This window comes from Amblyomma americanum, chromosome 11 (assembly GCF_052857255.1).
Source record: "Amblyomma americanum isolate KBUSLIRL-KWMA chromosome 11, ASM5285725v1, whole genome shotgun sequence".
Classification (NCBI taxonomy): Eukaryota; Metazoa; Arthropoda; class Arachnida; order Ixodida; family Ixodidae; genus Amblyomma; species Amblyomma americanum.
The window spans coordinates 49,556,421-49,583,737 of NC_135507.1; the positions used below are offsets into that span (position 1 = coordinate 49,556,421).

Genomic DNA, 27,317 nt, shown 5'->3' on the forward strand with positions numbered 1-27,317 from the left:
ACCTGGGGATCTTTAACGTGCACTAACATCGCACAGCACACGGGCGCCTTTGCGTTTCGCCTCCATCGAAACACGGCCGCCGAGTCCGGGTTCGAACCCGGGAACTGGCACGGCTCAGTAGCCGGAAAAGTTTGCGCATATATCCTGTTTCTGTTCCACTAGTAATGCCATTAAACAGGGGTCGGACAATCAACGACTTCAGTTGGGACATGATTGGTTTATGCTACTCAAGCGAAATGTTTTACGATCTTAGAGGAGGGGGGAAGGGGCGTCCCCCCCCCCCCCCCCCATTCCTGTCCGGGGCCCCTGGATACTTTTTGATGTTTGAGGGGTTAGGGCCCCTAGGACCACCTGCTACCGCTTGATTGAACTACATGAAGTAATGGACATTAGGATTGTTTGCCGTGGTCGTAGCAGCTTGCTTTATTACCGACCTCCAGTGAACATTTAATTGCTGAAACAGGTCCCAAGGAAGACATTTGTGTACCTGTATGACAGTACAACTCGCTTCAATAGCCTTCCGCTCTCAGTTTTACATAATTTCTCAAGCGTGAAATTGGCTTCGTCAGAATATTAATTCTTATTTTGTGCTTACAATGCACGTCACACGGAAAATTCATGCAATCTTTGTTTCCACTGGCAACGTATCAGCCACCCCTTCACTGTTCTACCTTACTAATATTCTTTACGTTAACCTCCGAGCTTTCCTTCAATAATTTTTCTTGCTATTTTTTTTCTATCAACGCTTTGTGGCAATTAGTGTCCATCGTATTATTACAGAACGTCTTTTTTTTCTCCAATAGAGTACTTCGTTGAGCTACCCTGTATATATTGAACAGGTAAGAGGCACAGCGCTACTGAGACCGAAGGGAATGGCAGACAGCAGTTTTCATTAGTTGTGCATTTGCAAAACTCAGAACCAATGAAGTTAAGACACGGCAAATACCTTCATAGTTTTGGTCCAGTCCGTCTCTAAGGGGTGAACTTGAACTTATGGACAAAGCATAACACAAAACTTACCCGTTGAAATCACGGTCGAAATTAAATCGTTATTATTATTATTATTGAAATCAATCATAGCGCCTAATTCGCAACTGTGGCAGACAGCGCGAAATACGGCACTGTCGACGGGTTGCTCTTGGAGCGGAAGGCTCGCTTCACTTGAACGAAAAGCGGCAACACGACGACCATGGCGACGCAGACAGCAGTGCGAAATGTTGGCCGCCTGTCGGCCCAAAAGACGGCGATCTTCCTGTGTGACATGCAGGAAAAGTTCGCAAAGACGATACAGTACTTCCCGCAGATTGTCGCCGTCTCACAGCGGCTACTCAGGGCTGGCCGCGCGCTCGACATGACTGTAATCGTTACCGAGCAGTATCCGAAAGGTAAGACCGCTCGTAGCGGCGTGCGTTATTTTTGGCTAATTATAGTTATATGCTGCTGTGACCGTGTGGTAGGTACGCTTGCAATAACAGTCAAGCACTAAACTGCCTGTGTTCAGTTAAGTCCTCGTGAGATTTTCTGGTACGACCAGTACGACTGCGATATGTTTCGAGCGCGAACGATAAGCATTCCGAGGTCAAGAGCCTCCTGCGAAGCGCATTGAAAACACTCGCGCACATTGTTACGCTAGGAAGCAGCGGTTGATACGTGATTGGCAGCCGACTTGAATGCGTTATTGGAGTCGTGATGAAGTAAACACATCCGCGAGGTCACGCGGTCGCCAGTTTCCTCGTTTAAAGCCGCGCGGTGGTGGAACTCGCGTGTTAAGTGCATGTCATGTTTACATGCAACCTTGCTTCAAGGATTTCGGAGTCTGCAAGAAGTTTATTATGGTTTCTTTCAGTCTGGCGTATTCATTAGTCAGCTTCAGACACCCAGGTTCGACCCCCGCCGCGGCGGTCGCATTTCGATGGAGGCCAAATGCTAAATATAAAGTTGGAACCCGCCGCGCTGGCTCAGTGGTTAGGGCGCTCGGCTAATAATAATTGGTTTTTGGGGAAAGGAAATGGCGCAGTATCTGTCTCGTTTATCGGCGGACACCTGAACCGCGCTTTAAGGGAAGGGATAAAGGAGGGAGTGAAAGAAGAAAGAGGTGCCGTAGTGGAGGGCACCGGATAATTTCGACCACCTGGGGATCTTTAACGTGCACTGACATCGCACAGCACACGGGCGCCTTAGCGTTTCGATGGAGGCCTGACTGTGTGTAATGAATTTTCATTATTTGTATTTGCACCACTGCTCTGAAGGTTGTGCCACTGAGTCATGTTTCGTCTTGTTCACAAGCTTCCATTTGCATTCGTATTGAAAGTTCTGCCTCATGCTAACATGCGTAAACCAATCGAAGTTTTGTGTGTTTTAGCCTCCTTGTGTGCTTGGTTACAATAGTGATCACGGTGGCTTTTGATTTACTGAGATGAGAGGCAAGCGTCCCTCACTTTCAGAATAACAGATTGTTGGGCGAGTTGGTGCGTGATTCAAAAGAACTGCGGCGCAGCTACAACAGCACAAGAAAGTGAACAACACTTCCCCACTTGTGCGCATTAATTAACTACTAGGCATGTTGAGAGCATATGCCACCTTAGTTATTATGACGGACACACAGAGCCACTGTTATGCAGACAAAATCCTTTTGCGGAAGGATGCTTCTATGCAAAGCAGTAAAAAAACAAACAGGTGGTGCAAGAATTGAGCCAAGATAATTTTGCTATTGAAACCCTGCTGTATGTAGTCCTCTTTTTTAAACGGGGCAAGAAGTGTGCGGCGTCACTCATTGCTGGGCTAGTTGGTTCTGTAGCACAATACAGAAGCAACATGGAGAAAACAGATGCAAGCACAGGCCCTGTTTGCGGTTCTGCCGTGCGTGTATGGTTATGTGTTTGCAAATTTAAACGTGTGTGTTTGTGCCTGCCTCCATTCTTTGTTTGGGTGTCGTCGTGTGTTCTGCTGTTAAGAAGTCTGACCAGAGTCGCGCATATGTTAACTTTGACCTTCAACCTTCATTTCCTTGCCAGGACTTGGCCACTCGGTGCCGGAACTGGGCCTGGCAGAGTTCCCAGACATCAAGCCGATTGAGAAGACTCAGTTCTCCATGATGACTGCCGAAGTGACCCAGCAGATGCTGGAGAAAGGTCTAGACTCTGTCGTCCTGTGCGGCATTGAGACGCATGTCTGCGTCCAGAACACGGCGCTCGCACTGCTCGAGCGGGGATTCAACGTACACATCGCTGTTGATGCTTGCTCCTCACGCACCATGGTGGACAGGTGGGTGCCCAGACACGTAGATGCACTGAGGCTGTTGCGACTCGAAAGTTTTGTTTGTGGCTCTAATGTTCTTATTGCTCCACCTTGGTGCGAATTTGTAAGTATACGCACAAGTGCTTTATTCAGAAACGGGCCACGGAGCATTTATATTACCTTTGGCATTTTCAGGCACTATTTAAATGGCATATACAGGTCTCAAGAAAGCCAATTCGTTGTTAGGGAAAACCTCAATGATTAATTTTTTACATACATGTACAAAATTTCTTAAAAACTGTCAAAATAGTACGAAACTGTTATATTAAAACACCAAGCTTTATGAAATCAACACTAGGGATCGTGAAATCATTTTGTATTTCAAAAATGCACCTGACGCGAGGAATCCAGCAAAAAAGTAGACATTTTTACTGGTGGCAAAATCTGTCCGCAAGAAAACTGCGGACGTCCTTGTGCGGTCACTATTTTCAGAAATAGTTGTTGCTGCGGTTGCTAGTCGGCATAAAAAAGCACCCTATCCGCAACATGAAGGATGCTACATTCATCTGAAACAAACAGATCATTGCTAGAACAGATCACACCTTCCTCTGCTGGTGCTTGCGTATTGTGCTACAGAAGAAACTTTGTATAGAACTAGTATAAAATTTTGGCTGTTCTAGTTACTTTCATTTTGCTCAGCGTGCGTAGTTCCAACTCATTTTAGAAACACAAATAAATTTCAGAAATAGAGAATAGCTATAAGCATCCTGGAAATTTTCAGATACCTTGTCACAATATATATTTTAATTTGTTTAATAACAACAGTACTATTACTTGTAAGCGTGGATGTCTCCCTCTTTGCGATCGATTTCTTTTTAACTGGCATGGTTATTTCTTTCAAGACCAAAACTAACTATTATTTTGCTGCGTGAATCCACCTAATGTACCCTGCAAAAAATGTATTGGGTTCGTTCGACATACCTACAGCCATGGCCTTCGCTAAATACAGGAATAATCATAGCGCTTTCCCGCGTATCTTTCGATGACTCTTCGCATATGTCGCTGCTGTAAAGGGAGTGCCCAAGAGTGAAGACTACTACCCTTGCAAGTCGTGTTCAGGAAGGACTTGTGGTTTTTCATTCTTTTTAGGCAGCCCCACCCAATTAAATGGGACAGTATCCCGTGCAGGGCCACAAACTTGCAGCCAGAAAAATGGCTCTAACTTGGAATTTTGCAGAAAAAGGGAGAATACGAGCCAGCACCACAACTGACTTTTTAAGAAAAACTTCGTTACTCTCACCGTAGTTGCCTTAACCTGATGGATTCTTGGATTTGTTGGCACAGAGTCATAGTGACAGGAGGCCGCTTAAGTTCCTGGACCGAATAGAGGCCGCAAGTTAATCCTCACCATTGCTCGGAAAGTGAATGCTACTCTACAAGGGCCAGAGGAGGTCCTTGGTCTTTGCCCCCTACGTGGCTTGGAGCTCAGCTCGGGCACTGTTCTATTAACCCTGTAGCTGCTAGGGCTGCGATCGCTCCCGGTCACCTCTTTCTTCCTGTTAGGGAACAGAAGACATGCGATATAGTATATCAACCAACCATCTAGCCGAGAGTATTATCCTACACCCAGTTTTCCTCAGGGCCAATCTCGGGACTGATCTAGGCTTCCCACTCTGAAGTCATTGGGTGCAATCCCGCCTTTCCCATGCCCACAGTTTGTCTGCACCGGCCACACCTCCTGCACATATGTTCGGTCATCAGCCACAACCTTCAACATTGTTTCAGCTGCTTTGAAATTTAGTTCCACCGACAACCTTTAGGGAGATAACGCGTGTTGCTGAAACTGTCAAAGAAACCGAATGCCGTAATCGTTGCACTCAATCCCTGCATCGCATATGGGAAGTTTTGCACTGTGCACTTTCACTGGAGAGGGCCGTTAACAGTTCGCGATTCAGCGGACCGGATGCCACGGCATGCGGGAAGTGCGGGTGCCGAAGGACAAAGCTCCATCCGAACTGCTCAGTGGAGCCATCTTGGCTTGGAAACTACTCCCAAGCTACCTTTGGAACAAGCGATCCGTGATCCCGATCTGCAGTTGGAATATCTTAACTCCAAAAAGAGCAGAAAAAGTTGCTCCGAATCTGCATTTGGAATTCATGATACGTCATGCAGGGAAGTCTTAACAGTGTTGGAATCAAACGAATTATGTGGCCTTTATGTGGTACAGTGGTCACGGTGGACACCGCAGCTGGTAAAAGGGCCTTAGGCTACCCACAGCAAACAGTTGACGCTTACACCTGCTCTGGGCAGTAGGAGGAACCAGCGCTGTTTTTGGCGTCCCTTGGTGAACAGGTTCTTTGGCTTCGAGCGGATGAAGGCGAGCGGTGCGTGGCTGACCACAAGCGAGAGCGTCATCCTGAGTCTGCTGGGTGGTTCGGCGCACCCAAAGTTCAAGGAGGTGCAGAAGCTCATCATGGAGTCTGCGCCAGACAGTGGCCTGCTCGGGTTCACCCAGAAGCACACGAGTGCCTTATAGGAGCCACTCCCCAGACTGTTTCTTTGCGTTTTCACCAAACTGTATCAAGTATTCAAGTCAAAGGTGTTGATTGTTAGGTGAAAGTGTAGCATAGTTGGTGTTGCTTACTAGAGCTTCATTGTTAAACCAGGAAGTAAAAGTGGCTGTGTACGGCATTTCCTGTTTGTAGGCATGTCGTCTGTGCAGTTTGAGTTGGCTGTTTAAACGCTTTCCAGGAACATGTTTTAATGGAGGCTCAGTGGATGGGAAGACCACACGAGCGAAGAGAAACAACTCTGCATTGTTGCTAAATATGGAATTGTGCGATATAAATACGCGTATTGCATGCCATAGGTGTGCTCCTCAACGGCTGAGGCTGAGACAGCAAGCTTTGAAGTGATCAAGATAAATTTATTTTGTGTTCTCTCCTTTTTTTGGGGCCAGTGGCTAGCTGTGCATATGAATGGTGCTTGGAGCTAAGTGTGCTTGTAATCAAGACTAATGCAAACACAACACTGTGTGGTTTTCTGCATTATCGACAAGTTCAGCACTTTATCCTCAAGTGCTCATTTTGTGACCAATACCCGTCGTGACAAAAATAAAATTGATTATTTTGAATGGATGTTATGCATGCGTGCGTGATTTTCAACTGTTTAAAGGTCTCATTTTGCGATGCAGTAACCTATAAACAGGTCCTTTGATTTCCACGCTTGTTTCTTGACTGCAATTCTTGAGACTAGTGAGACAATATAAATTTTCAAGAGTGGGTAAGGAGCCCTTTAAAACTCCTTTCTGTAATACATGTAATATTCTTTTCTCGAAGAACTTGCGAATTCCAGAAATGGAAGTCGCTGGCACAGGACACCCTAAAATGCTTTCTTGCACAGAAGGGGATTTTTTTTTTCCGTCCACCTCCGTGATCAAAGCACTAAAATGTTGTAGCTCCGATTAATGACCATTGATAAAGCTAGAAAAAGAAGAAAAAAGCACTTTGCAAGCAGTTCTGTAAAAGGGGGAAGAGACGACAAAGTTTCTTTTTATTTGTATTCGAGAAAAAAAAACGCATTGCCATAGATGACTGAACGACGGGGGCGGGAAGTGCGAGGGGAGGCAGGGGGGAACGACAACGGTACGCCAACACCACACGGAGCAATACGGACATCAACTCCCACCAGTCCTTATTGTCCGCACTCATGCCTCAAATGCAAAAAGAAAAGCGCAAGAATGAGAGAGCATCACAGAGAAAAGGTAAAAAGGAAATCCAATGATCCACGCAGCAGAAACCAGGAAATGTATGCTGCGTGCCTGATGAGAGAAGAACAGAAACTAAAAGTGCAGCGTGACAGAACACATGACGTCGAGGCAGGACCGCCACCTCTCGGCCATGCGTCATATGGCACAATGGCGGCAAAGCTTCCCTGCAGAAACTTCGAGGCGAGGCGGTGGGAGAGGGAAAGAAAGCGTAAAGAACAACAAAATATCTTGGCAGCCTCCTTTCTCTTTTCTACAGCTTTTCCAGCGGCACGCTGCAATCTTTACACGATGCCTTGGCCTGAAAGGAACGCACAAATTGCAAGAACACCAGAGCAACAACGTGAAAGAGGTCACTTAAGAGAGGAGCATTTGTGCGAAAACAGCGTCTACACTTGATATGTTGGTGCAATAAGCACCGCTCTTCCCCAAAGCATCAATAGCTGGCATCTTGCGTGCCGCAAGCCAAAGATGAACAGGGTTGGTGGTCACCGATAAACAATGTGTTGAGAATCTCATTAGCGAGACAATAAATATGATTACAAAAGTAGATAACAAAGGGTTCAGTAATTCATTGAAACTCGTGCGCAAAAAATGCAGCAGAGCTACTATTGGCCACTGAAAGGTTGGTTTAAAACCTGAAAGCTGCAAGAATGTGCTCTGGCAATGGCCCATCACTTGGTTAGGCCACTGGGGCTCGGAGCACAGCTGCATTCTTTCAATGCTGGGAGCTGCACCGAAAACATGCTAGCCAGCCCCCAAGAGAAACTAAGATCGCACATACATGCACTAACAAATGAAACACTGCATGCAGTTTTATGTACTTTCACTTACTAACAAGGCCTTATTTTACAGTACTTTCTCTCGCTGTTCACTTCAGTTATCGTCGGCACTCCCGATTAGTCAGCTTTGCTATTTCCTTTCCTCTCCTGGCCTGAAGCAGGGCAGAGTGATAAACAGGGGGGGAAGACGTTAACAATACACACTAAAAAAGCAAACTGACATGCCAGTTTCTGAAGAAAGGCAAAGGGAACAAACCGAAAGTGGTCGAAGTGACGTCAATTGCACTACAGTACGGGAGACGCACTCCACACGACAATGAGGTCTCACTTGAATGAGGTATGAAAAAGGGACGAGAGATGACACGTGATTGCACGCTGCCGCAAAAAGGGTCGTACAGGCATCACCAAGAAGCGAGAGAGACTACATGCAGTCGGCACGCACAACGCACAAGCGAGAGAAAAACGAGCTTCTAGATGCACTCCGCTGCGCGGCTCAAGTTTTGGCAGGCCGAGCTTTTCTTGGAGACTTCATCCAAGATGGCTTGTTGAAGTGTTTAAGATGGTTCCAAATACGACAGATTCATTTGTGCTAGCTTCATTCGGATATAACAGTCACTGTTGGGACTACCAAAAAGAGATTAGACGTTACGATGCAACACAAAATCTGCTCACAACTGACACTTTAGCTCGGAACGCCGCATTTCAAGCCAAGCACACTTAATGAGCCGAGCCACTTCAAACGCCATTTTAGCCGCGAAACGGAGACACACCAGAGCCCCAGTGAAAGGAAGCCATCAACTGCTAACTGTACAGCAAAAAGCGAAAAGGTAAAGTCGATTGGACGATGGCAGAAGCGCGAAATAGGCAGCGCAGAGCGGGCCAGTGCTGAAAAACCCGCCTCCGCTGAGGCAAACGTAACAACCGTCAACAAGTGTAGAACATGCGTAACACAAAAACCGCAAGACTCAACACGTCACAAGAAACGTCTCACTCACTCACTATATGAACAAAAAAAAAATAAGTGAAACAACGAACTGGGTAGGGGTGTGGGCAGGAGTGGTTGAGGGCTGCGCACTTTCTGCGCTAGAGGAAATGACCTCACTGCTGAACTTGACTGACTGGTTGCATCTAGGATGCGGGCCACGATAAACGCAAAAAGCAGTTCTGGCCTCTGTAAGCATAGCAAGGAGCAAAAAAAAAAACAAACAAATAGAAATGTGCACACACCCCAGAGCCCAGCAAAAAAGCAACTGAATAGTCAGGTGTGGGAGAGATCTGGGGGCGCACACAAAACGGCAACACTTCGTGTGATAATAAATACTGCGGGGCGCGCCTCAGGAGCTGCTCTCTCAAGAGCGCGGACCACTTGGTGCATGCGTGCAATGCAAACAGAAACCGCACTGCCCCTCTCTTTCACTAGTGAAGCTATGGCTTGGCCGGTTTCGTCGTGCTTGCCGGCGGCTCCGGCGTGCTCTTTGACTTGTTCTGTGGCACTGCACCCGCTTTCTGTTCGCCGCTAGCTAGCTGTTTGGCAGCCACCCTTTTCGCCTCGGCTGCCTGTGCCTTCTGTCCAGTCTCTGCTGGCAGCTGCGATTTGCTAGCACCAGTTGAAGAGGAAGCTGTCTGCGGTGACGATGAAGTAGAACTGCTTTTTGTTTGGGCTGCCACCGCCGTTGACTGCGGCCTTTTCGAGGTTGTCACGGTTACACTCAACACTGAAGAAGTCTGCGTCAGTACGGGAGCCATGGCAGCAGTGTCGGCAGTGCTTGCGGCCGAAGCGGGTTTCTTCGCCGTCACGGCCACATTTGAAACCGTGCAAACTGGTGTTGCTGTCGAGCTCACAGAAGCAGTCGTGACGGAGACACTTTCACTGCACGTATCTCTGCATCCTGGGTCCCTGGATGTCCCATCTTCGCTGTCAGCAGTCGGCAGAGGAGTGCTGGGTGTCACTGTGAAAGACGGCACGTCGTGCGGAGGTTCTGCACTGCTCGTCGTCGCCAAGTGCTGCTCCTTCGGAGAGCGCTGCAGAGGCGAGGCGGGCCTCGCGGCAGCATCAGCAGTCGTGGTTGTTGCGTTTTCTTCATCGTTGACGAGACTTTCAACTTCACTCTGTGAATGACTGCGGGCCCTTCCCCCGCCCTGCTGCTTTTCCTCACTACCTTCGGCCCCGGGCGCCAGCGTGCTTGCTGACTTCGGCATCCGAGTTCCTGCTGGTGACAGTGTCAGCGTGGTTCGTGACACCGAGCTCCCCGTCTTGGTTGAAACCACTCGCGGTGGTGACCCTTGCGATGTGGATGGTGTCGATGTCAGGGCCAGAGGCGAGGCATGAGTGCAGAAGGACTCTCGCCTCGGCTTAGATTCCGCTGACTTTGGGTGGAGCCGGTCGGGTGATAGAGCTCGTCTCAGAAGCGGGGAGCCAGGCTCTGCGCTCTTGGGCCTCATCAGTGACTTGCGCGTCGATGACGCCACCACGGCCGCGGCGGGCACTAGTGTGGGAGGCGATGCCTTCCGGCCTGCCGCAAACACCTGTGGCGACTGGGCCGCCACTACGGCCGCCGGGTGGTGACCATGGTGATGATGTGGGTGATGCGAGTGGTGAGCCGGGGGTGCCTGTCCTGGTGGGAAGGCCAGTGGCGACGGCGACCGCGTCGGACTGATCGCTGGTAGCGGCGACGGGGACGGTGTGCGGGCCAGCGGCGAGAGCGGGATGTGGCCAACAGATTTGCGGCGTGGCGACCGGAAGGTTTGGGCCAGCTTGTGCTTGAGCCCATGCAGTGAACTGGGTCGCTGAAAGTGTGCCTGCACGGACGCCGCTGCGGGTCCACTCGCGCCGGGCGGGATTGCCCCACTTCCAGCGGGCGAGTTCGGCACGCTTGAGCTAGGAGAGCTGCTCGGCGAGGAATTGCTCGTCGAGTGTGAAGAATCGGAGGAAGACCTCTCCTTGCTGAAGTTTATCGCGACGCTAGCCCTCGATGGAGGCGATCCACTGGCAGGATCGGCGAGAGACTGGAAGCTCCGGCTGGGAGCAAGTCCAGTCGGCGTTGCTACGCCCCCACTCACGAGCTGCTGTATCTCGGCACTCGCGCGCTTGTTGCTCAGTCGGCGGAGCAGCGACGCACGCCGCTTCTTGTCAGCAGGCTTTGAGCCAATCGTGGGAGGCGAACCCTGGAGCTTGTTGGCCAGCGTGGCTGCGGGTCCCTGCGAAAGAGACAGCAGAGGCCAGGTTGAAATTCTCCGAAATTGGGCGGCTGAAACGTCTACAGCACCAGTGCTTGCTACAACTAACCTACAATGCCAAGCAGGAACTCCACCTACATCATTCGAATCGACAACAGTGCTGCGGCCCAAGTTGAACAACATGAGCTTGTGATTACTGTAGCCAGCTAGTTTTGAACTACCCCCAAATGATGGCAGGAAAGCAGGGTGGGAAAATAGGTCACTCAAAGGAACTATGTTGCGATCCAAAATGCGTCGCAAGGCTAGACTGGACACAGTGATGCTCTAAGGTTGACCAGTATTGCATGCTTTTTGCAAGCTAACTCCCCAAGCCAGAAGTCACTATCTTCCCCATTCATGCTAGTCTGGATTCCATTTTGCACTGCTTCTCAGCAGACTTGAAGAGGGGATGCCATTTACTGCGGTCTTAAAACAGCTCAACTACGGATGCCTTCTTCTTGAGAAGCTAGTGATTGCATTAGCAGCAAGTTTTAGTAAACAAATGCAAGGAATAACAAATTTGACAGCCGCTGTGTATGCTATATACCTCTGCCCCCAAACTTCACTTGTTGGTGGAAACAAATCCTGCAAATCTGATTATGGCACAACAGAGAAAGCTGCACCTTCTTTGTGCGTGCTACTTGCTACGTGCTAATGCGTGCTACTTGCATATCATGTCGCAAACTTAATTTTTCAAGCCTTAATCATATCCACCTCAGCTTATGAGCCCATTAAGACAATGCATTGGTTCGTGCCTGGCATGCCATGTTGACAAATAGAGGCATTTTATCAGTACCTCATTGGGAGGACTAATTATTCCTTGCGTTACAGGCAAGATGAGCCAAATTAAGAGCCTGATGCGCGACTTTAAAGTTAGCGAACGTACCAAACAGCACAGGCAACAAGTTGAACTCTCAATCAAGCTAGGCTCTCATTATGGCAATGTCGTTCACCCGGTGTGCACAAAGGGATGTGTATAAACTAAGCTAAAAAATATAGCATTTGCAGCTCAAACAAACACACACAGTGGCTTGGACACAAAAGCGCTTGGCGCATTCTCACGGCAAGCAAACAGTCTTGAGTATATGCAGTACCCTTGTGCAAGTCTGCAAACGCAGTACTAAAGCTGTCAAATATTCGAGACCAACCATGCCATGCACAGCAATTAAACCAAAGAACTGTAGCGCGACCAAGACGAACACAAGAAAGAGGCACACAGGACTAGCGCTAAGAGGACTAGCGCTAGGATTTAGCGCTAGTCCTGTGTGCCTCTTGTGTTCGTCTTGGTTGCGCTACAGTTCTTTGGTTACAAAATGCACCATCTAGCCCAACAAAAAGCTCTTCTAAAGTAATTAAACCCCACGTGTACACTAACTACTGAGGCGTTTTACAAAACCCTGAAGTGCCTAGCTGAGGACACCATGTGGTCCCAAAGGGCTGTAATACCTAAACCGCATCTGCAAAAAAAAAAGAAAAGAAAAATGACAAGACAAACAAGGAAACATGTGCTTGTCAAGATTTTGCGCAATGAGCTGGCACAGACAGCACAAAATGCACCTGGCAATGTGGGCTGCACTTTGCACTGCGCTTGTGTTGGTGCAAGGATGCCACATCTGAAGACACGAGACAACGTGGTGCTATTTGGCTCTATGTTAGTATCTCATAATTACCTAGAGAGAAAAGAGGAGGCACCGTCTATTTGAATTCTTAAAAGAGAAATTCAAAAGAACCTATTCTGACTGACTCTGGCATTATAAGTTTCCACCCAGCAGTAATGATGACAGTTCTTTTTATGTGGCAATCAATGGCCTGGCTCTGAGGCATGCCATGCTGGAGGGCTCCAGGTATATTTCAACCACGAAACGTTTTCGTTGACAGGTGACAAAACCTCAGCACAGTCAACTCTCGATAACGTGAAGCCAAAGGTGCCTGAAACTGTTGGAATTATGTTGAGGTCAAATTAAATACATCATGTTGATGTGACTGAAGAATCAATTTAAATAACCTGGCAAACCGCCGCAGTGGCTCAGTGGTTAGGGCGCTCGGCTACTGATCCGGAGTTCCCGGGTTCGAACCCGACCGCGGCGGCTGCGTTTATATGGAGTAAAAACGCTAAGGCGCCCGTGTGCTGTGCGATGTCAGTGCATGTTAAAGATCCCCAGGTGGTCGAAATTCTTCCAAAGCCCTCCACTACGGCACCTCTCTCTTCTTTCTTCTTTCACTCCCTCCTTTATCCCTTCCCTTACGGCGCATTCAGGTGTCCAATGATAAATGAGACAGATACTGCGCCATTTCCTTTCCCCAAAAACCAATTATAAAATAACCTGGCAATTTGGATTACGCACAGGAGTCCGAATCTATGAGGTTCCAGTGTAAGCGGGAGATTTTACGTTGTTGCCTCCCCGAGGTGTGGCAGCCACAGCTGCAGTCGAAGCTGTGGACCCTTGCTCAGAGATGGAATTCCACGGCCACTAAGCCAGAGGAGCAGTGAAGGCAGCGCACCTGGGAGGTTCGCCGCTGGCGGGTGTTGCGGCGGGCAAGGCGGCTGGTGGTGGGGTTGCGCTTGCGGCCGCCCGCTCGGATGGAGGTGCTCTCCAGGGGTGTGGTGCGTATGTGGATGCGGCTGCCACCTGCCAGGATCAGCTGCAGCACCTGTGGGTGCAGCAGGCCCTGCACGGCCTCCCCGTTGATGTGCGTGATGAGGTCACCGGGACGCAGGCCGGCCTCGAATGCTGGGCTGTTGTTCTCCACCGCCTGCACAGCAGCGACGAAGACGTCAACACGATAGCGGGGACACAGTGCAGGCAAGGTGGTGCAGAGGCTGAGAAGCCTTGGGAAGAAGACTGTTCTGCACAATAATGCACTGCAGGCTTGGACAGAAATGCATGGCGGGGTCCCAGAAACAGCACTTGTGAGGAGGTCTTAACTTATTTGTGTCTGTACAGAGACAGCATTGAGCAAGTACACATAAGGATAGAGCTCTGTGATGTTCAGTAATGTTACAGAGACGATAAACTGCTCAGAATAACTTTGCTCCATGCTGGTGGCACCTGGATGGTGGAGAGACAGTCATCTCCAAAAGCTCACTGCATTCACAACACAAGAAACAAGTTTCATCTCGAGAAATAGAACAAAGAATGAAAGAAGGCTTCAAAAAATAACATTCTGCATAAAAAAAAAATGCCAGGCCACGAGGAAATGCTTGGCCCTGCACGAGTGGCTGGCGTTGGGCACTGACCATGACCAGATGCTGCACGGTGTAGATGTCCGAGTCTCCGTAGTAGACGCGGATGGCGCGGATGGTGAACCCAAACCCTCGTGGACCCCGCTGGATGATGATGGGGGGCTTGAGCTGTGCCACCAGTGGGCTCAGCTCCCGGCTGGGCGACGTGTCGCGTGAGCTCGTGCTTGAGCCGCCAGGCGAGCCAAGCACGCCCGAGTGTGTGCTACCAGACAAGTCAGCAGCGGCAGAGGCAAGGTCATCTGCACAGCAGCAGGGGACAAAAAAAGCATTGAACACTCTTATGCTGTAACAGTATATGCTGAACAAAGTTATGAACACAGCCAGTAAAGCCCCGTTGATTCAACCCCCGATGCTCTGACCTCAAACCATTCCTACCATACCATTACTAATGTACCGTGCTGGACCATTACTAGATTGCTACCAAAGAACCATGCAAGTCAGTGGCGTCGGAAGCTCGTTAATTTGGATACCCCTAGGCTTTTCCCGGAAAGCCTCATCTTACCTTCCCACTTGACTCTCTGGTGTTGCTTGCTACGCTTGCCTTCTCTTGGAATATTCCGTTACCCTAACGGACCATAGGCAAACAGAACGGATTCCAAGGCAAGAGAAGCATCGCCAACAGGGACTGCACTGAATCAAACTCTGATTGAAGATGAAAGTAGTAAACTGAGAGAAAAATTGTGTGATTTTCAATGGAACCAAGATTGGGAAATGAACATTTTTTTTTGTGTCATGATTTTCCATGAATCAAGATTTGTCGTCTTGACATTCAACGGCAAGCCATGACAGCCCTGCCTTCGAAGAATGCGTTGCTGTGAATGTACAGATTGTTTTGTGTTCTGGCCCGCAACTTGAAGCTTTTCGCATATTCCTATGGCATTTGTACATGACCAAGTATCACACACACAGGGTGAGCCTGTCATGGCATTAGGCCGAGTTGATGGCCATGATGAGTATGTACCGCTTTCAATGTCTTTATTCTCCCTTACACTTACACCTGATTCGTTCCCGCATCCTCGTCAGTCTATTTTCTACATGACAGTATGTGCAGTACAGCTGCTTGCGTAATTAGTGCCAAGGAAGTGGAAAACTGCAATATGGTGTACAGTCATGTGGCAGTTACGTTCGAATGGAGTGTCTTTAACATGCAAACCCTATAGCCTCTATTTTAGCACCTTATTATGCAGATGCAACCTCTTTAATTCAAGGAACGAAGACAGCACTTGTAAACATGAGGTATTTTTTTACTAAGCAAATTAAGTTGCACGACACAGCTCCTTTCATTACAAGCTCCAAATGGGTGAATCAATGCAATTACACGTTTCAAATAAGCTTAATAGAGATTCATTAAACTTAATCTTAAGTGTCATCATCCTCTTTGTCCCAAATGATTGGGACTTTGTGCATGAAATCGATGACGATTGTGAGTGCAGATTAAGTCAGATTATGAGCAGAGTCTGCGCCACAGTCGCTCTCACCGGAGGGGATGATGAGCGAGAGGCCGGATGCCGATGCAGACTTGATGACCGACCGCGAGCGCAGCTTGATGGGCGGTGAAGGTGTTGGCATGGGAGGTGTGGCCGCCAGCTTGGGTGTTGATGGGCGCGACGAGGTGGCGGCGACCACTTCCTTGTCTGCCTCCCGCTTGGGCGTCGCAGACACCGCGGTGCTGCCAGTAGCAGTGCTGGAGCCACTGCTGCTGGTGCTCCCACCACTGGTGCCCGGTTCGAGACCGCGCCGGTCGCTGCTGCCTCGCGCCGACCGCTCGGCGACAGGGGACAGCTCTCGGGGCTCAGCCTGTGAAATGTGTGGAGCAGCACACAGGAATTGTAAAGCGGCCACGTGTGGCATAAATATGAGGTCAGAGTATCGTATGTGCCATGTCAAAGATGCACATTTAGCTACATCCCACAGACGGTAGATGTTGTCTTTTCTCACACTTTCTCAAAATAACCTGCCTAAAAAAATGACTGATTTAAATTTTTACTGTAATCAATACTACCCTCCAAAAATTACTATGTTCCCGCATCCTTCCTTGATTTAACACTATTAGCTTCTTCCTCATAAATGAGGGTCTAATGCAGGTAAGCAAGGCACAATGATCGCTACAATATTACCCACATATAGCACAGTGATGGCATCAAGAAGGCAACTCGCTAGGTCCCGTTGCGGACAAATGCTGTCACAGTCTCTCGACGAACTGACGTTGAGACAAAAGTCACCCATCGTGGAATAAACTCCTTGATCCTGAAGTTGAGCCTTTGCACGCCACCATTCAAATCTTATAAATAGTAGCTCATCTGTTCCTGCCTATTTCGCCAGCTTTTTAATCACACCCATCTGCGTGACAAACTACCTCAGTGCCTCAGTCTAGTATTTCTTTCTTTGCACTGGCCGTGTTAACAATATTGGTTTGCCATTCGGTGAAGGAAACATGTTCTCTGAGTCCTCCACACTATGCACATTCAAAGACTGCAGTTGTGTACCACATTGATTGCAACCACTGAAGACAACCTACATTACAAACTTGCTTCAGCCAACATCACTGCATGATGAATGCCTTTTGAATGTGCTTACATTAAGTTGTCTCTTGTATTTGTAGAGTTTTAGTTTTGGTGTTGTTTTCCAAACACTTCATTCTCCAACGTTTATTTGCCTTGAAGGCATAATGGAGTAAAGCGTTTACAGCCGAAGGACCACTGCTGATAGCCTTATTCTTACTATTCACCGCTTATGTCTGCACTGCCACCCATGCCACACTGCATTCACTACTGCAGTGCAACTGTGAGAGACCCACTCCCCCTATACGCACCACTGTGGTAGCGGCCAGTGTGGCTGGGGTGGTGGTGGTGGTGGTGGTAGGGGTGGCGATGGGGGGCAGGGGCAGCGGCAGGGGTGCCGAAAAGCGGTGCTGCTTAGGTCGGCCGCGGGTGGTGTCCTCGTCAACGGAGAGGGCGAAGCGTGGCATGTCGGCAATGCCTGGCCGCCTTCGGCGCTGAACCTGGGGTGACACCTCGTCCGACTCCGTCTGGGACGACTCAGGGGTGCTTGTCAGTGGCAGGCGCCCGCCCGGCGGTGGGCTGTGTGATGACGGGAGACACACAGAGCTGACAACGGAGTTGTCAGCAAGCAAAGCAAAAAGGATGTGAAGACATCGCAAAGAGAAGAAATGCGAAACACAGAGAGCAAGCTAAAGGACACTCGTTGACTAGTAACTGAACTCGGTTCGCACCATATAGTTCCCAAGTTCAGTTGCAGAGTTCACCTACAGTGTTCAGCTGCTGAATTCAGTCTGCACAGTTTGGCTGCTGAATTCAGCTGCAAAGCTCAGCTGTAAGTTGCTGAGTGTCCTGTAGCTTCTTTCCATGTTGTTTTTGCTCACTGCTCAGATGAATGTGTACCGTACCAACTAGCCCAGCCTGCTGTTTCACTGAACAATCGACACCGTATCATGGTTTACCGCCTTTACTTTTTTTGCCAGCACCACAAAACAGCTGCGACTGTTGCCAGTCAGGAGTTAATAGAATTGCGGTGTGCTTGGGCGACAAGAGTTCTGTTGGGCCCAGGAAAAGCCTCCTCCTAAGTCCTAGTTTACAGTGCATGCGTAAATTTGGATAGCGAGCCAACCCATTTGAGTTGCCCGGCCAATCTTATCCACACCAGAGTGAAACGACACTCACAGCTCAGGCGACGAGCCAGACAGTCGCCGCACAGATGTGTCCCCTGCTCCAGGCCCCGGAGTGCGGAGGAGCGTGGAGTCCCCGCTCGAATCCGACGGAGCAGAGTCCGTGCGGCTCAGCGAGCGACGGTGGCTTTCCTCGCACACGTGCTGCACCCAAGAATGCAGAACAAGTAGACAGAGGGTCAAGAAATGCGGTTCTGCTGAGGAAATGATCAAAAGGTGACGCCAGATACCATCAGAAACATAAAAAATCTGGCTATAAAATCTATTTGACCGGCAACACACCATCATACATCTCCTCTATTACAAAATGGTCAAAGAACAATGCCTGATATCCCTGTTGCTGCAGTTTATTGGTTTCAAGAGCAGGGCCTGCCCTAATCATGCTCTTTACATTGTGATGTTTTCACTCTAGGTTTGTCTTGAAAGCAAAGGGTTTTGACCTTAGCAGTGCTTCCCAATATGGTGGTATGCAGAGCTTAAAGGGAAACTGCGGAGGATTTTTGAGCCTTTCCAGTTGACTATCCCATTATATTTCATGAATGCCTCAGCCTTAGTTCCAATGAACAGTTTTTCAAAAACAATAAGCAAAACAATTATAAAAGAGCAGAAACTGAAACAAGGTTTTGACCGAAGCATGATCCCACAGGTACTCTCACAAAACCTCTCGCGTGCAGTTTCACTGGCTAAACTGCCGGCTGTAAGCGACAGCTGCAATCATTACGCGTTGAAGTGACCAAAACAAAGCTCGAAACTTTTTCCTTCAGCAAACAAGGAGAATATCGACGGTCCTGCAGCTTGCTATGTCATGAATGCAAAGTGGCCTGTAGAAATCAACTCGATTGAGGCCAAGATACAGGAAAATTTAAAATTAATTTGTGCTGAAGCAAAATGCTGCCCGCTCATAAAATATGGTACAAAAGATCAGGAGACTCCGGAGAATCTGTGGCATGAAAATTCAGTAAAACCCTTGCAGGTAAAAAAAAATACTGAAGTTGCCCTTTGACCCGAAGCTGCACATGGACTGCGACATGCTGTAGTGAAGGTCTCCGGATTAATTTTGACCACCTAGCGTTCTTTTAGAATACACTGACACACTGTACAGCACACTGGCACCTTATGCACTTCACCTCTATTAAAATGTAGCCACTATGGCCGGGATTCAATCCTAAACCTTGGGCCCAGCAGTCGGACACTATAGCCACTGAACCACGATGGCAGGCAGCTTCCCATATTGTGTGAATATGCAGTCAACAAAAGTGGCCAGCTGAACGTTGGATGAGCACAGTTTCTGCTCACCCTGAGCAGGTTTTCTTCTTCCAGCTCCTTCTCGATGCGGGAGTAGACCTTGCGGTAGCGTGGGGAGCACGACGAGAAGGACGAGAACACGTGTTCCTCCCCGTCATCGTGGTCCTCCGAGTCATCGTGCTGGTACCGGTCTGTCCGTGCTGCGTTTGAACACGACAGGTTGTCTCAGATGGAGAAAAACTTCAGTGACATAGGACTACATATACAATTTTTTCATGCCACTGCAGGAATTTACATGCAGTAAATTTACCTACAAACTCTTCACCAAAGGGAGCAAGGCAAACTGCTGACAAGATTGATTGATCGGTTTTTGACTTACTGATTGGAATTGATTGGTTGGTTGATTGATTGATTGATTGAGAGTAAATGGACTAGATTTTGTATGTCAAAGCAACACTATGGGTGGTGAGGTTAAAGTGTAGTGAAGAACTCTGGATTTCTTTTTGCCCACCTCACTTTCTTTAGTTTTGAATGCTGATTCCCCTCAAATGCGGCCTGACTCTTGGGAGAAAAAGGTGTCACAACCACTGACTGAGCTGCCGTGGCGGGTCTCAAGAGAGGAAAGGACGATGAGCTGGAAGATGGAAGACACCCACTGTCAAAGTAGCTGGTGTCCTCCTCGTCCTCGAGCTGGGGCACAAACTCTGCCTTCTGTCGGAGGAGGGAGTCCCAGTCGACATCGTTGAAGAAGGGGTGCTCCTTCACCTCGTGGGCGCCCCCCGTGCCCAGCCGGTCCAGGGGGTTCTGCTGCAGCAGCTGAGAGACCAGGTGCCGGGCATCCTCGGGCAGGGGCCAGTCCTCATCCTCGGGCCACTCAATCTCATCTGCATCCAACAGGGAGGATGGCATGGTGCAGTGTGGTGTTGGATGAAAGAGGAAAATATTCCGTGCACTCTTCAGGTACTAATACAATCAAGTTTAGTTTAGTTTAGTTTATGGGGGTTTAACGTCCCAAAGCGACTCAGGCTATGAGAGACGCCGTAGTGAAGGGCTTCGGAAATTTCAACCACCTGGGGTTCCTTAACGTGCACTGACATCGCACAGTGCACGGGCCTCTAGAATTTCGCCTCCATCGAAATTCGACAGCCGCGGCCGGGATCAAACCCGCGCCTTTCGGGCCAGCAGCAGAGTGCCATAACCACTCAGCCACTGCAGCAGCTAATACAATCAAGTCTCAATAACTTGAGCCCTAAAGGGACCAAGAATTTGTGTGAACTGAGTCGAGATTCATTAATACACCTGGCGCTGCTGAGGCCAAATAACTTCAGAAACTGCCAGTGCAAACCAGCATTAATGAGATTTTCCTGTATCTGTTGCAAGTCTGTCCACTGCACGACCCGCATTTTTGTCCACACTTTCTCAGTAAGACTACAAAGTACTTGTGGAATGTTTTGCAACTGCAGACAATTAAGCATGGCCAGATTTAATGGCACAACATCAGGAATGCAACTCCTGTTCGGCACATATAAGTATTGAATTGCGATGAGAACAAGACGGTGCATGGAAAATTTGTATGTCTTTGTACTGAACGGGCAAGACCAGCCAACACTCATTAACAAAGGTAAGCAACTCTAGACCTTGATGACAATACTGCTGTAAAAAGCTGAACAGTTGTATGCATCAAAAGCACAAAGGCTCTTGCGAAAAGGTGCATGATTACATTCAACGCAACAGAAATGGCAAGCCTAAAATTTAAGCAACCAAAGGTGTAACGCTGCCTTCCGCAAACTAGCGACAGCTGAAGTAGGTTTCAAAGGAGCCTCACTGTTTTGGCCCGAACAAACTCATCTTTTGAGGCCACAGAGTAGAGTGAAATGCTGCAAGAACGAGGTAGGCCAGAAATGCCAAGCACGTCAGTTCGGATAGACATTGATGCGAAGCATTTTTAGGAGAGAGTGATCAATGCCAGCCACTCACCATTGATGACGTGAGCAAAGAGTTCCTCGGGGGTCTCCCCGAAGAAGGGCACGCAGCCGACTAGAAACTCGTACAGGATGACCCCCATCGACCACCAGTCCACTGGCTTGCCTGCATTGATGATACACAGGGACACAGTTGCTTTCATCCAATTTCGAGGCCTTGAAAAAAGCCGCCAAACCAAGCGCGACACAGATGGCAATCGAGAAAAAGAGAGAAAACAACCTCCGAATTAAAGAGCAAAATGTTTGTGACTGAACAGTCTCCAGACTAGATGCCGCTCACCATAGCCCTGGCGCAGGATGACCTCTGGGGCAATGTACTCGGGCGTCCCATAGACCTGCTTGTCGTTGAACTGCTTGGTCTCCTTGTCCAGGTAGCCCTCATACAGATTGGTCGCCACTGGGCAAAGGAAAACATGTTTTTGAAATTCCCTTACTGCCGAGACGCTGCTGCAAGAACCGAGGACTCGTCCATTTTGGAAAATCCTGTCTCACGACTGGTTAGGTAATACACCTGTAGCAGCTGGTTTGGTCACAGTTACAATTGGAGACACCAACATGCAGGACTTAACTACACATCTCCAAGGCTGCACTTTGCTGCCATGTGCATATTGGCAGTTTTTGATAACTGGGACACCTTCTAGAATGACGAAGCTCCCCATATATCTAATTAGCACATTCCCATGATGTAAAGGGGTCTTATCTCGAACAACTTTTTATCGACCGCGAGAAATGCGGTGTGTGGCGGTGTGCGGACGCAGTGCAAAATTGAAGCCCACTTCACCGCAATACAGAGCGCACTGTAGAAGACGACGCGCGAAGCCCCGCCTGCGGCTCTCACTGCTTCTGCGCAATAATTTCTCCGGCAGCATGGAGTGACATTCTAACTAAGAGTGGACGACCCTGTACACATTATCATAATGTGATTTCCACAAACCCTACAAAATGGAGGTGACCGACAAACAGGACCTTTCGTCAAGCCATCACCTCTGTGCAACTCTCCAGAAGCCTCCGCACAGGTGCATCAAGCAAGCTGAATGAGTTGTGAGAAGCAAATCCGGTACGCAAAGCGTAAAAAAAAAGAAATGGGGATGGAAGACAGCCAACTCACAGTTCATGAGCCCAACCTTGGACAGACCAAAGTCGGTCAGCTTGATGTGACCTAGGTTGGTGATGAGCAAACTGCAAATCAACAAAAAAAAAAAACATTCGCACATGCAATACAGGCACGCAGTAGGAAAGAAAACACACAAGATGCAAGAGCACTTTCTAACTGTGTACCATCCAAATTTTTGGACTGTGACTGAAATCAAAAGGTGAACTGCCACCCAGGTTCCTCTTGAAATGATACCATAAGCAAGTATCTCAACAACTCACAACATCAGCTTTGATAAAAATGAGGGTGAAGTGGTCATGGGAATGACCTCTTCATGCGATGCAAGACAAAGCAATGAATTAGACCCACTTGTTCTGTGGCTAGATACTAGGCTATATGAAATATATAACGGCCTACTCAAAATCACAGATGCACCGCAAGCTAGGCACAAGCATGACTTCCAAGGAAATGGCAGAAGTATGAAAATAAAAATGCAGATATACATGCAAAAACTGGAGGGGTCACTTGAGCTCTGCGAATAGCGCCAATGGTTTAATGCCCATACATGCGGAATTGGCCATTCTCTACATTACAGTCATAGATCCCTGGGAGTCCTCATACCACTCCTGGAGCAGTGGTACAACGGTTAAGTGATGCGCCACTGCCCTGTGATGGCAGCTGCTCCCAGCGGTGGGGATTGTGCGGCCCAGGTTGCTCTGCCTGAGCAACCTCACGTGACCAGTCATTAACTGAACTGCCATCCGCCATGGTGGTCACTGACTGACCTTAGAAACCTCAAACTCTATTCAGGCTATCATATTTTCTACTCCATCTTCCTATTCTTTCAAACTCACCTGGAAGTACATGAATAACAAATTCTTTTAACCTACGTGGCCCCTTACGGCAATGTATGCCACACGGCACCAGTTTGAACCTGAACAGCCTCCCAAGTGATCTCTGCAGTGTGCATGCATAGGTAGGTGAAAGACAACGAAATATGCAAGAATCTATTCAACTCTGTCTGCCATGTCACATCCCTCGTGTGCATCCTCGAACAATGAAGACACGGCGGAAGGCAAGGCAACGAAGTGAAAAGCTCACTTGTCAGGCTTGAGATCGCGGTGCACAATGCCGTAACTGTGCAGGTACTCGACAGCGAGCACCGTCTCGGCAAAGTAGAACTGGGCAATGTCCAAGGGCAGTGGGCCCATGTTCTTGAGCAGGGTGGCCGCATCACCCCCCTCCACATACTCCATCACCAGGCACAGGTGGCGCTGCATTGGGACAGTCGGTGCCCGACGCTCTTAACGGGGCAACGTGGCTACATACATGAAACAGCTTAGCGGGAATGCTACGCGGACACTACTGAGCTTGAAGGCAGGTTTAGACGAGGCTCATTTTAAGCTCATTCCAGACCCAGGAATGTTGCACAGTGTGTTGTATAATGCTCTTATTGCCCTCATATGCACTTCTATGAACAAACTGCCTGGGGAAAGAAATAAATGAAATGGCATCCAGCTAAAATAAAAATCAATTCTGAGTAGCTGATGAAAGAAATGAAATCAGGTGGCACTATCAGAGGACGCAATGTGGCCTACAATGTATAGCTCTAATTTTCACTACATTTCAAACATTCCAGAACGTCCTTTTAAATGAAACCAACAGACTGCAGCCCAGCTTCACAACTGCAGATACAAGAATTTCTATGCCGGTGATTAATGATAAAAAAAATTGCGCGAAAAATGAGGTGAATGAAAAAAAAGATGAAAGGAAAAGACACAGCATTCTAATTTACTTCCAATGTAAAAAAGCCGCATCATTTTTTTTTTGTCATTTAAGCATGAACCAAATAACTTGAGATTCTTAGAATGGCACTTGCAGGGACGTTTCGCCTTCATCAAAATCTGGTTTGGAGCAGCTGGGCTGCTGCATGTACTAAACACCCCCAGTCGTTACGCCTCCTTTCCTTGGGTGACACATATAACAATTTTTCCCCGACATGCATGGTCAGGACGGAATGGGTGGTCACCTTGGTCTCGAAGCTGCACAGCATGGAGACGACGAAGGGGTTGTCGGTGAAGCTGAGGATGTCGCGCTCGGCAAACACCTGCTCCACCTGGTTGCGAAGGACCAGGTTCTGCTTGTTGATCTTCTTCATCGCAAACCGCTGGCGGCTCTCCCGGTGCCGGACCAGGTACACCGCCCTGCCACGGAAGGACGAGAAGGCGCATCCACCTCAGCACTAATCTCCTTAGTAGTCCATAGTTTGCCTAACTGGACTACTAGTCCAGTTAGGCAAACTTTCTAAAGGGCAGCTCCGGGGCATTCTGAACATTCTGAGTTGACAGTCACGTCCCATTCTTTAAAGTCCCCTCTCAACGGCACAAGGATCTTTTTCAAGTACCAAGTGGTACCATCTTAAAAACAGCGAAAACAGCAAACTGAAACCCATACTTAGTAAGACACCTTGCATGACGCAGAGACGACGTCCCAAACATTCTTATGGAAACAACTGTATGTACACTGAATGGCTGAAGTAGCGACTGGAATTGACAAATTTCATAAAATGCCTGAGATGACCTTACACAAACCTCAACAGTTTGTTACTGAAGCAGGGAGTGGATATTAAAGCGAGGGTAATGAATGCAACGTTGAAACTCAGTGCTGCCCATAAAAATTATCTTAAGTGAGGCCATAGAAACGGTAAACTTCAAAACCAACTTGCGCCGGAATGAAATATCATATGGCAACCAAACCAGGTGGAAGTAATCAGGAACGAGAGAAAAATCAACAGTACAAGTTTGTTACCTAGAGTGTATATGGTGACCTCGAAAAGCCACCAGAGCTGCCCTTTAAATCCACAACACATTCTTGCTAAGGCAGTAACTACAACAATAACAACGCAGCAAAAGAACTTTGAAAATGAGGCACTGGGAATAACCCAATGCGGACAGCATATTGTCACAAATGGTTCAGGGCGCCTGAGTACGGAAAAACACACAGCGCTGACACTGGTAAGGCCAAAAACGTGACAGTATCCACTGGACAGTCACTTCAGCTTTCTTGCCTCGTGAAACCCGTGCGATTGAGGCCCCGGCAGAACGACAATGATGAATGCACTATGTCAGTATGAAAGAATTTTACAAGCTGGGGATCACGAGAAAGTGTGACAAAAAGAAACGAAGAAAGATTACAGCTTAAACTTGTCTGCAATGTTGCATGTAGACGTGCTAAGGAATTTAGAATGGTGCAATGATCACAGTGGTACCATATGCGATATGTTTAGTTTAAAAAAAGCTTCTTTTTTTTGTGGTTTCTGGTCCACATGAGTACGAAGTGGGTCTGTTTAGTTTCAGGCATGCACTGATAAGAACCAAGTAAGTCAGCAAAGCATTTCCTTTGGGGTCCAAAAATGTCAATAAATTGGGGTCCAATAAAAGTCAATAGTCCAGATACCAATAACAATGCCAATATCCATGGTGGACTATTGATAGATATCAATATCAGTAGTCCAGATATCAATAAAAGCAGGTTTTTTACTCAAGCATTCAGGTCGCATTACAATTTAAGACCATCACAGTTATTCTCACAGGTGGCCAGCAGATGAGACAGTATGCATTGTGTACATCTGCCTGCAGTCAAAAGTTTATGGAACGCAATATTGCAGAAAAAATTATTCCCTTCCATTTTCACACGCTGTCTGGGATGGATGTATTAGCCTATTTCTGAGTGTGTGAATTACAGAGTGAACCATTAAATAGTCAATAGCTGATAGTGAATATGTCTATTTTCCAGACTCAGCTAGAGGGTTTCCTGGACAAAAGCTGACTGTGTCCAGGAAACAAATTTTTTAACACAGTGATACATACAAGTCACATTAAAAAGAGCATTGCACACATATGAACGCTGACAGAGATAACCTTTTCACTAGATCTTATGCAATGTGTCCTGGGTGAAAAAATAATTTCTTTGCTAAAGTCGCAGTTCATAAACTTGTAACGACAAACATATATCACGTAAGCTCGTGTCTACAGTTCCTCACCCGTAAGCGCCATTGCTGATGAGCTTGATGGTTTCGAAGTCTTCCTCGCATGGTGTCTTGGCCGGTGGTTTCTTCTCCTCCACTTCGGGCACTGAGTCGAGCTGCTCCGCAGACTCCTCTGCGGCCAAATCTGAACCATACGTGGGCGGGAAGGAAAGGCAGTGAGCATCAACTCGACAAGGTAAGCCAAATGCACTCCCCCCAACAGACTTCGGGCAGCCACACCATTCACATGCTGAACAGCAGTACAACAACTGTGCAAGGCTCAACTGGACTAAAAGCTTATGAAGATATTTTCACAAATTTGAATTTCGGCTATTTACTCTGAGCCTCTAAATGAATTAAACATTCTTTTTGTTCTAGTCATCAGCTCTCGGGCAGCTCTCACTAAAAACTGAATATGCAGTGAAAATGAGAATCACACTCAAAGCAACACAAACTTGAACAAGAGGGAGGGAAAGAAATCTCAGTTAGGTGACTAACATCTCAACGAGAGGACTTGACTTTGCCCACATAAAAGAAAATCCTCTAGACTCACTTAGAAGAAGGCAGGTTGAAAGAACCGCCTTCCCATTTTTCATCTACCACGACTCATGAAGGCAGTAATATGAACATGTTTTTAAGGAAATTTCTGAAGCTGAAGCTAGCACTGACTGCCCTTTGCATGTACAGCTTTCATTTTGAGCTATGCACTTTTGACACCCAGGGAATATAATCCACAAACAAAGGTCAGATTGGCTAGCTGTGATCAGGGAAGTGCCATGGTCAAGTTGGGTAAGTGCCACAGTCAGGGCGCCCATCCTGAATGCTGCACGCACCGGCAAAGGGGTCCCTGTTGAGGCCCAGCTTGTTGATGATGTACCGGGGAATGTCGGTGGAGACGCCCTGCACCACCTTGGCCTGGCCCTCGGCTGCCTCTAGCAGCCGGTAGAACTCCTCGGGGTCAAATTCCTGTGCACGCCGACGGGCTCGCATGAGACGTGCAACTGATGAGTGAGCTCGTTTGATGAGGAGACGTGATGAAG

The 27,317-nt window shown here is 48.1% G+C and overlaps 2 protein-coding genes across 8 annotated transcripts in view; one reads left to right on the plus strand and one right to left on the minus strand.

Moving 5' to 3' along the window:
- Window positions 1-1,138: 1,138 nt before the first annotated feature.
- LOC144110934 (isochorismatase domain-containing protein 2-like) lies at window positions 1,139-6,374 on the plus strand. Its single transcript, XM_077644006.1, has 3 exons — window positions 1,139-1,385; window positions 3,015-3,264; window positions 5,590-6,374. The coding sequence occupies exons 1-3, from the start codon at window positions 1,190-1,192 to the stop codon at window positions 5,771-5,773; spliced, it is 630 nt and encodes a 209-aa protein (XP_077500132.1). The 5' UTR covers window positions 1,139-1,189; the 3' UTR covers window positions 5,774-6,374.
- LOC144110932 (microtubule-associated serine/threonine-protein kinase 3-like) overlaps window positions 6,118-27,317 on the minus strand; it is a 276,237-nt gene continuing 255,037 nt past the window's right edge. For all 7 annotated transcript variants that reach the window (XM_077643999.1, XM_077643998.1, XM_077644000.1 and 4 more), the window contains 15 exons: window positions 27,111-27,243; window positions 26,293-26,422; window positions 24,280-24,454; window positions 23,352-23,524; window positions 22,266-22,336; window positions 21,438-21,554; window positions 21,153-21,263; window positions 19,832-20,059; window positions 19,227-19,375; window positions 17,926-18,074; window positions 17,058-17,325; window positions 15,724-16,042; window positions 14,240-14,484; window positions 13,504-13,755; window positions 6,118-10,983 (listed from right to left, as the gene is read on the minus strand). In XM_077643999.1, the coding sequence (XP_077500125.1) occupies window positions 9,211-10,983; window positions 13,504-13,755; window positions 14,240-14,484; window positions 15,724-16,042; window positions 17,058-17,325; window positions 17,926-18,074; window positions 19,227-19,375; window positions 19,832-20,059; window positions 21,153-21,263; window positions 21,438-21,554; window positions 22,266-22,336; window positions 23,352-23,524; window positions 24,280-24,454; window positions 26,293-26,422; window positions 27,111-27,243 (4,293 nt within the window). In that variant the 3' untranslated portion in view covers window positions 6,118-9,210. The remainder of the gene's footprint in view (window positions 10,984-13,503; window positions 13,756-14,239; window positions 14,485-15,723; window positions 16,043-17,057; window positions 17,326-17,925; window positions 18,075-19,226; window positions 19,376-19,831; window positions 20,060-21,152; window positions 21,264-21,437; window positions 21,555-22,265; window positions 22,337-23,351; window positions 23,525-24,279; window positions 24,455-26,292; window positions 26,423-27,110; window positions 27,244-27,317) is intronic.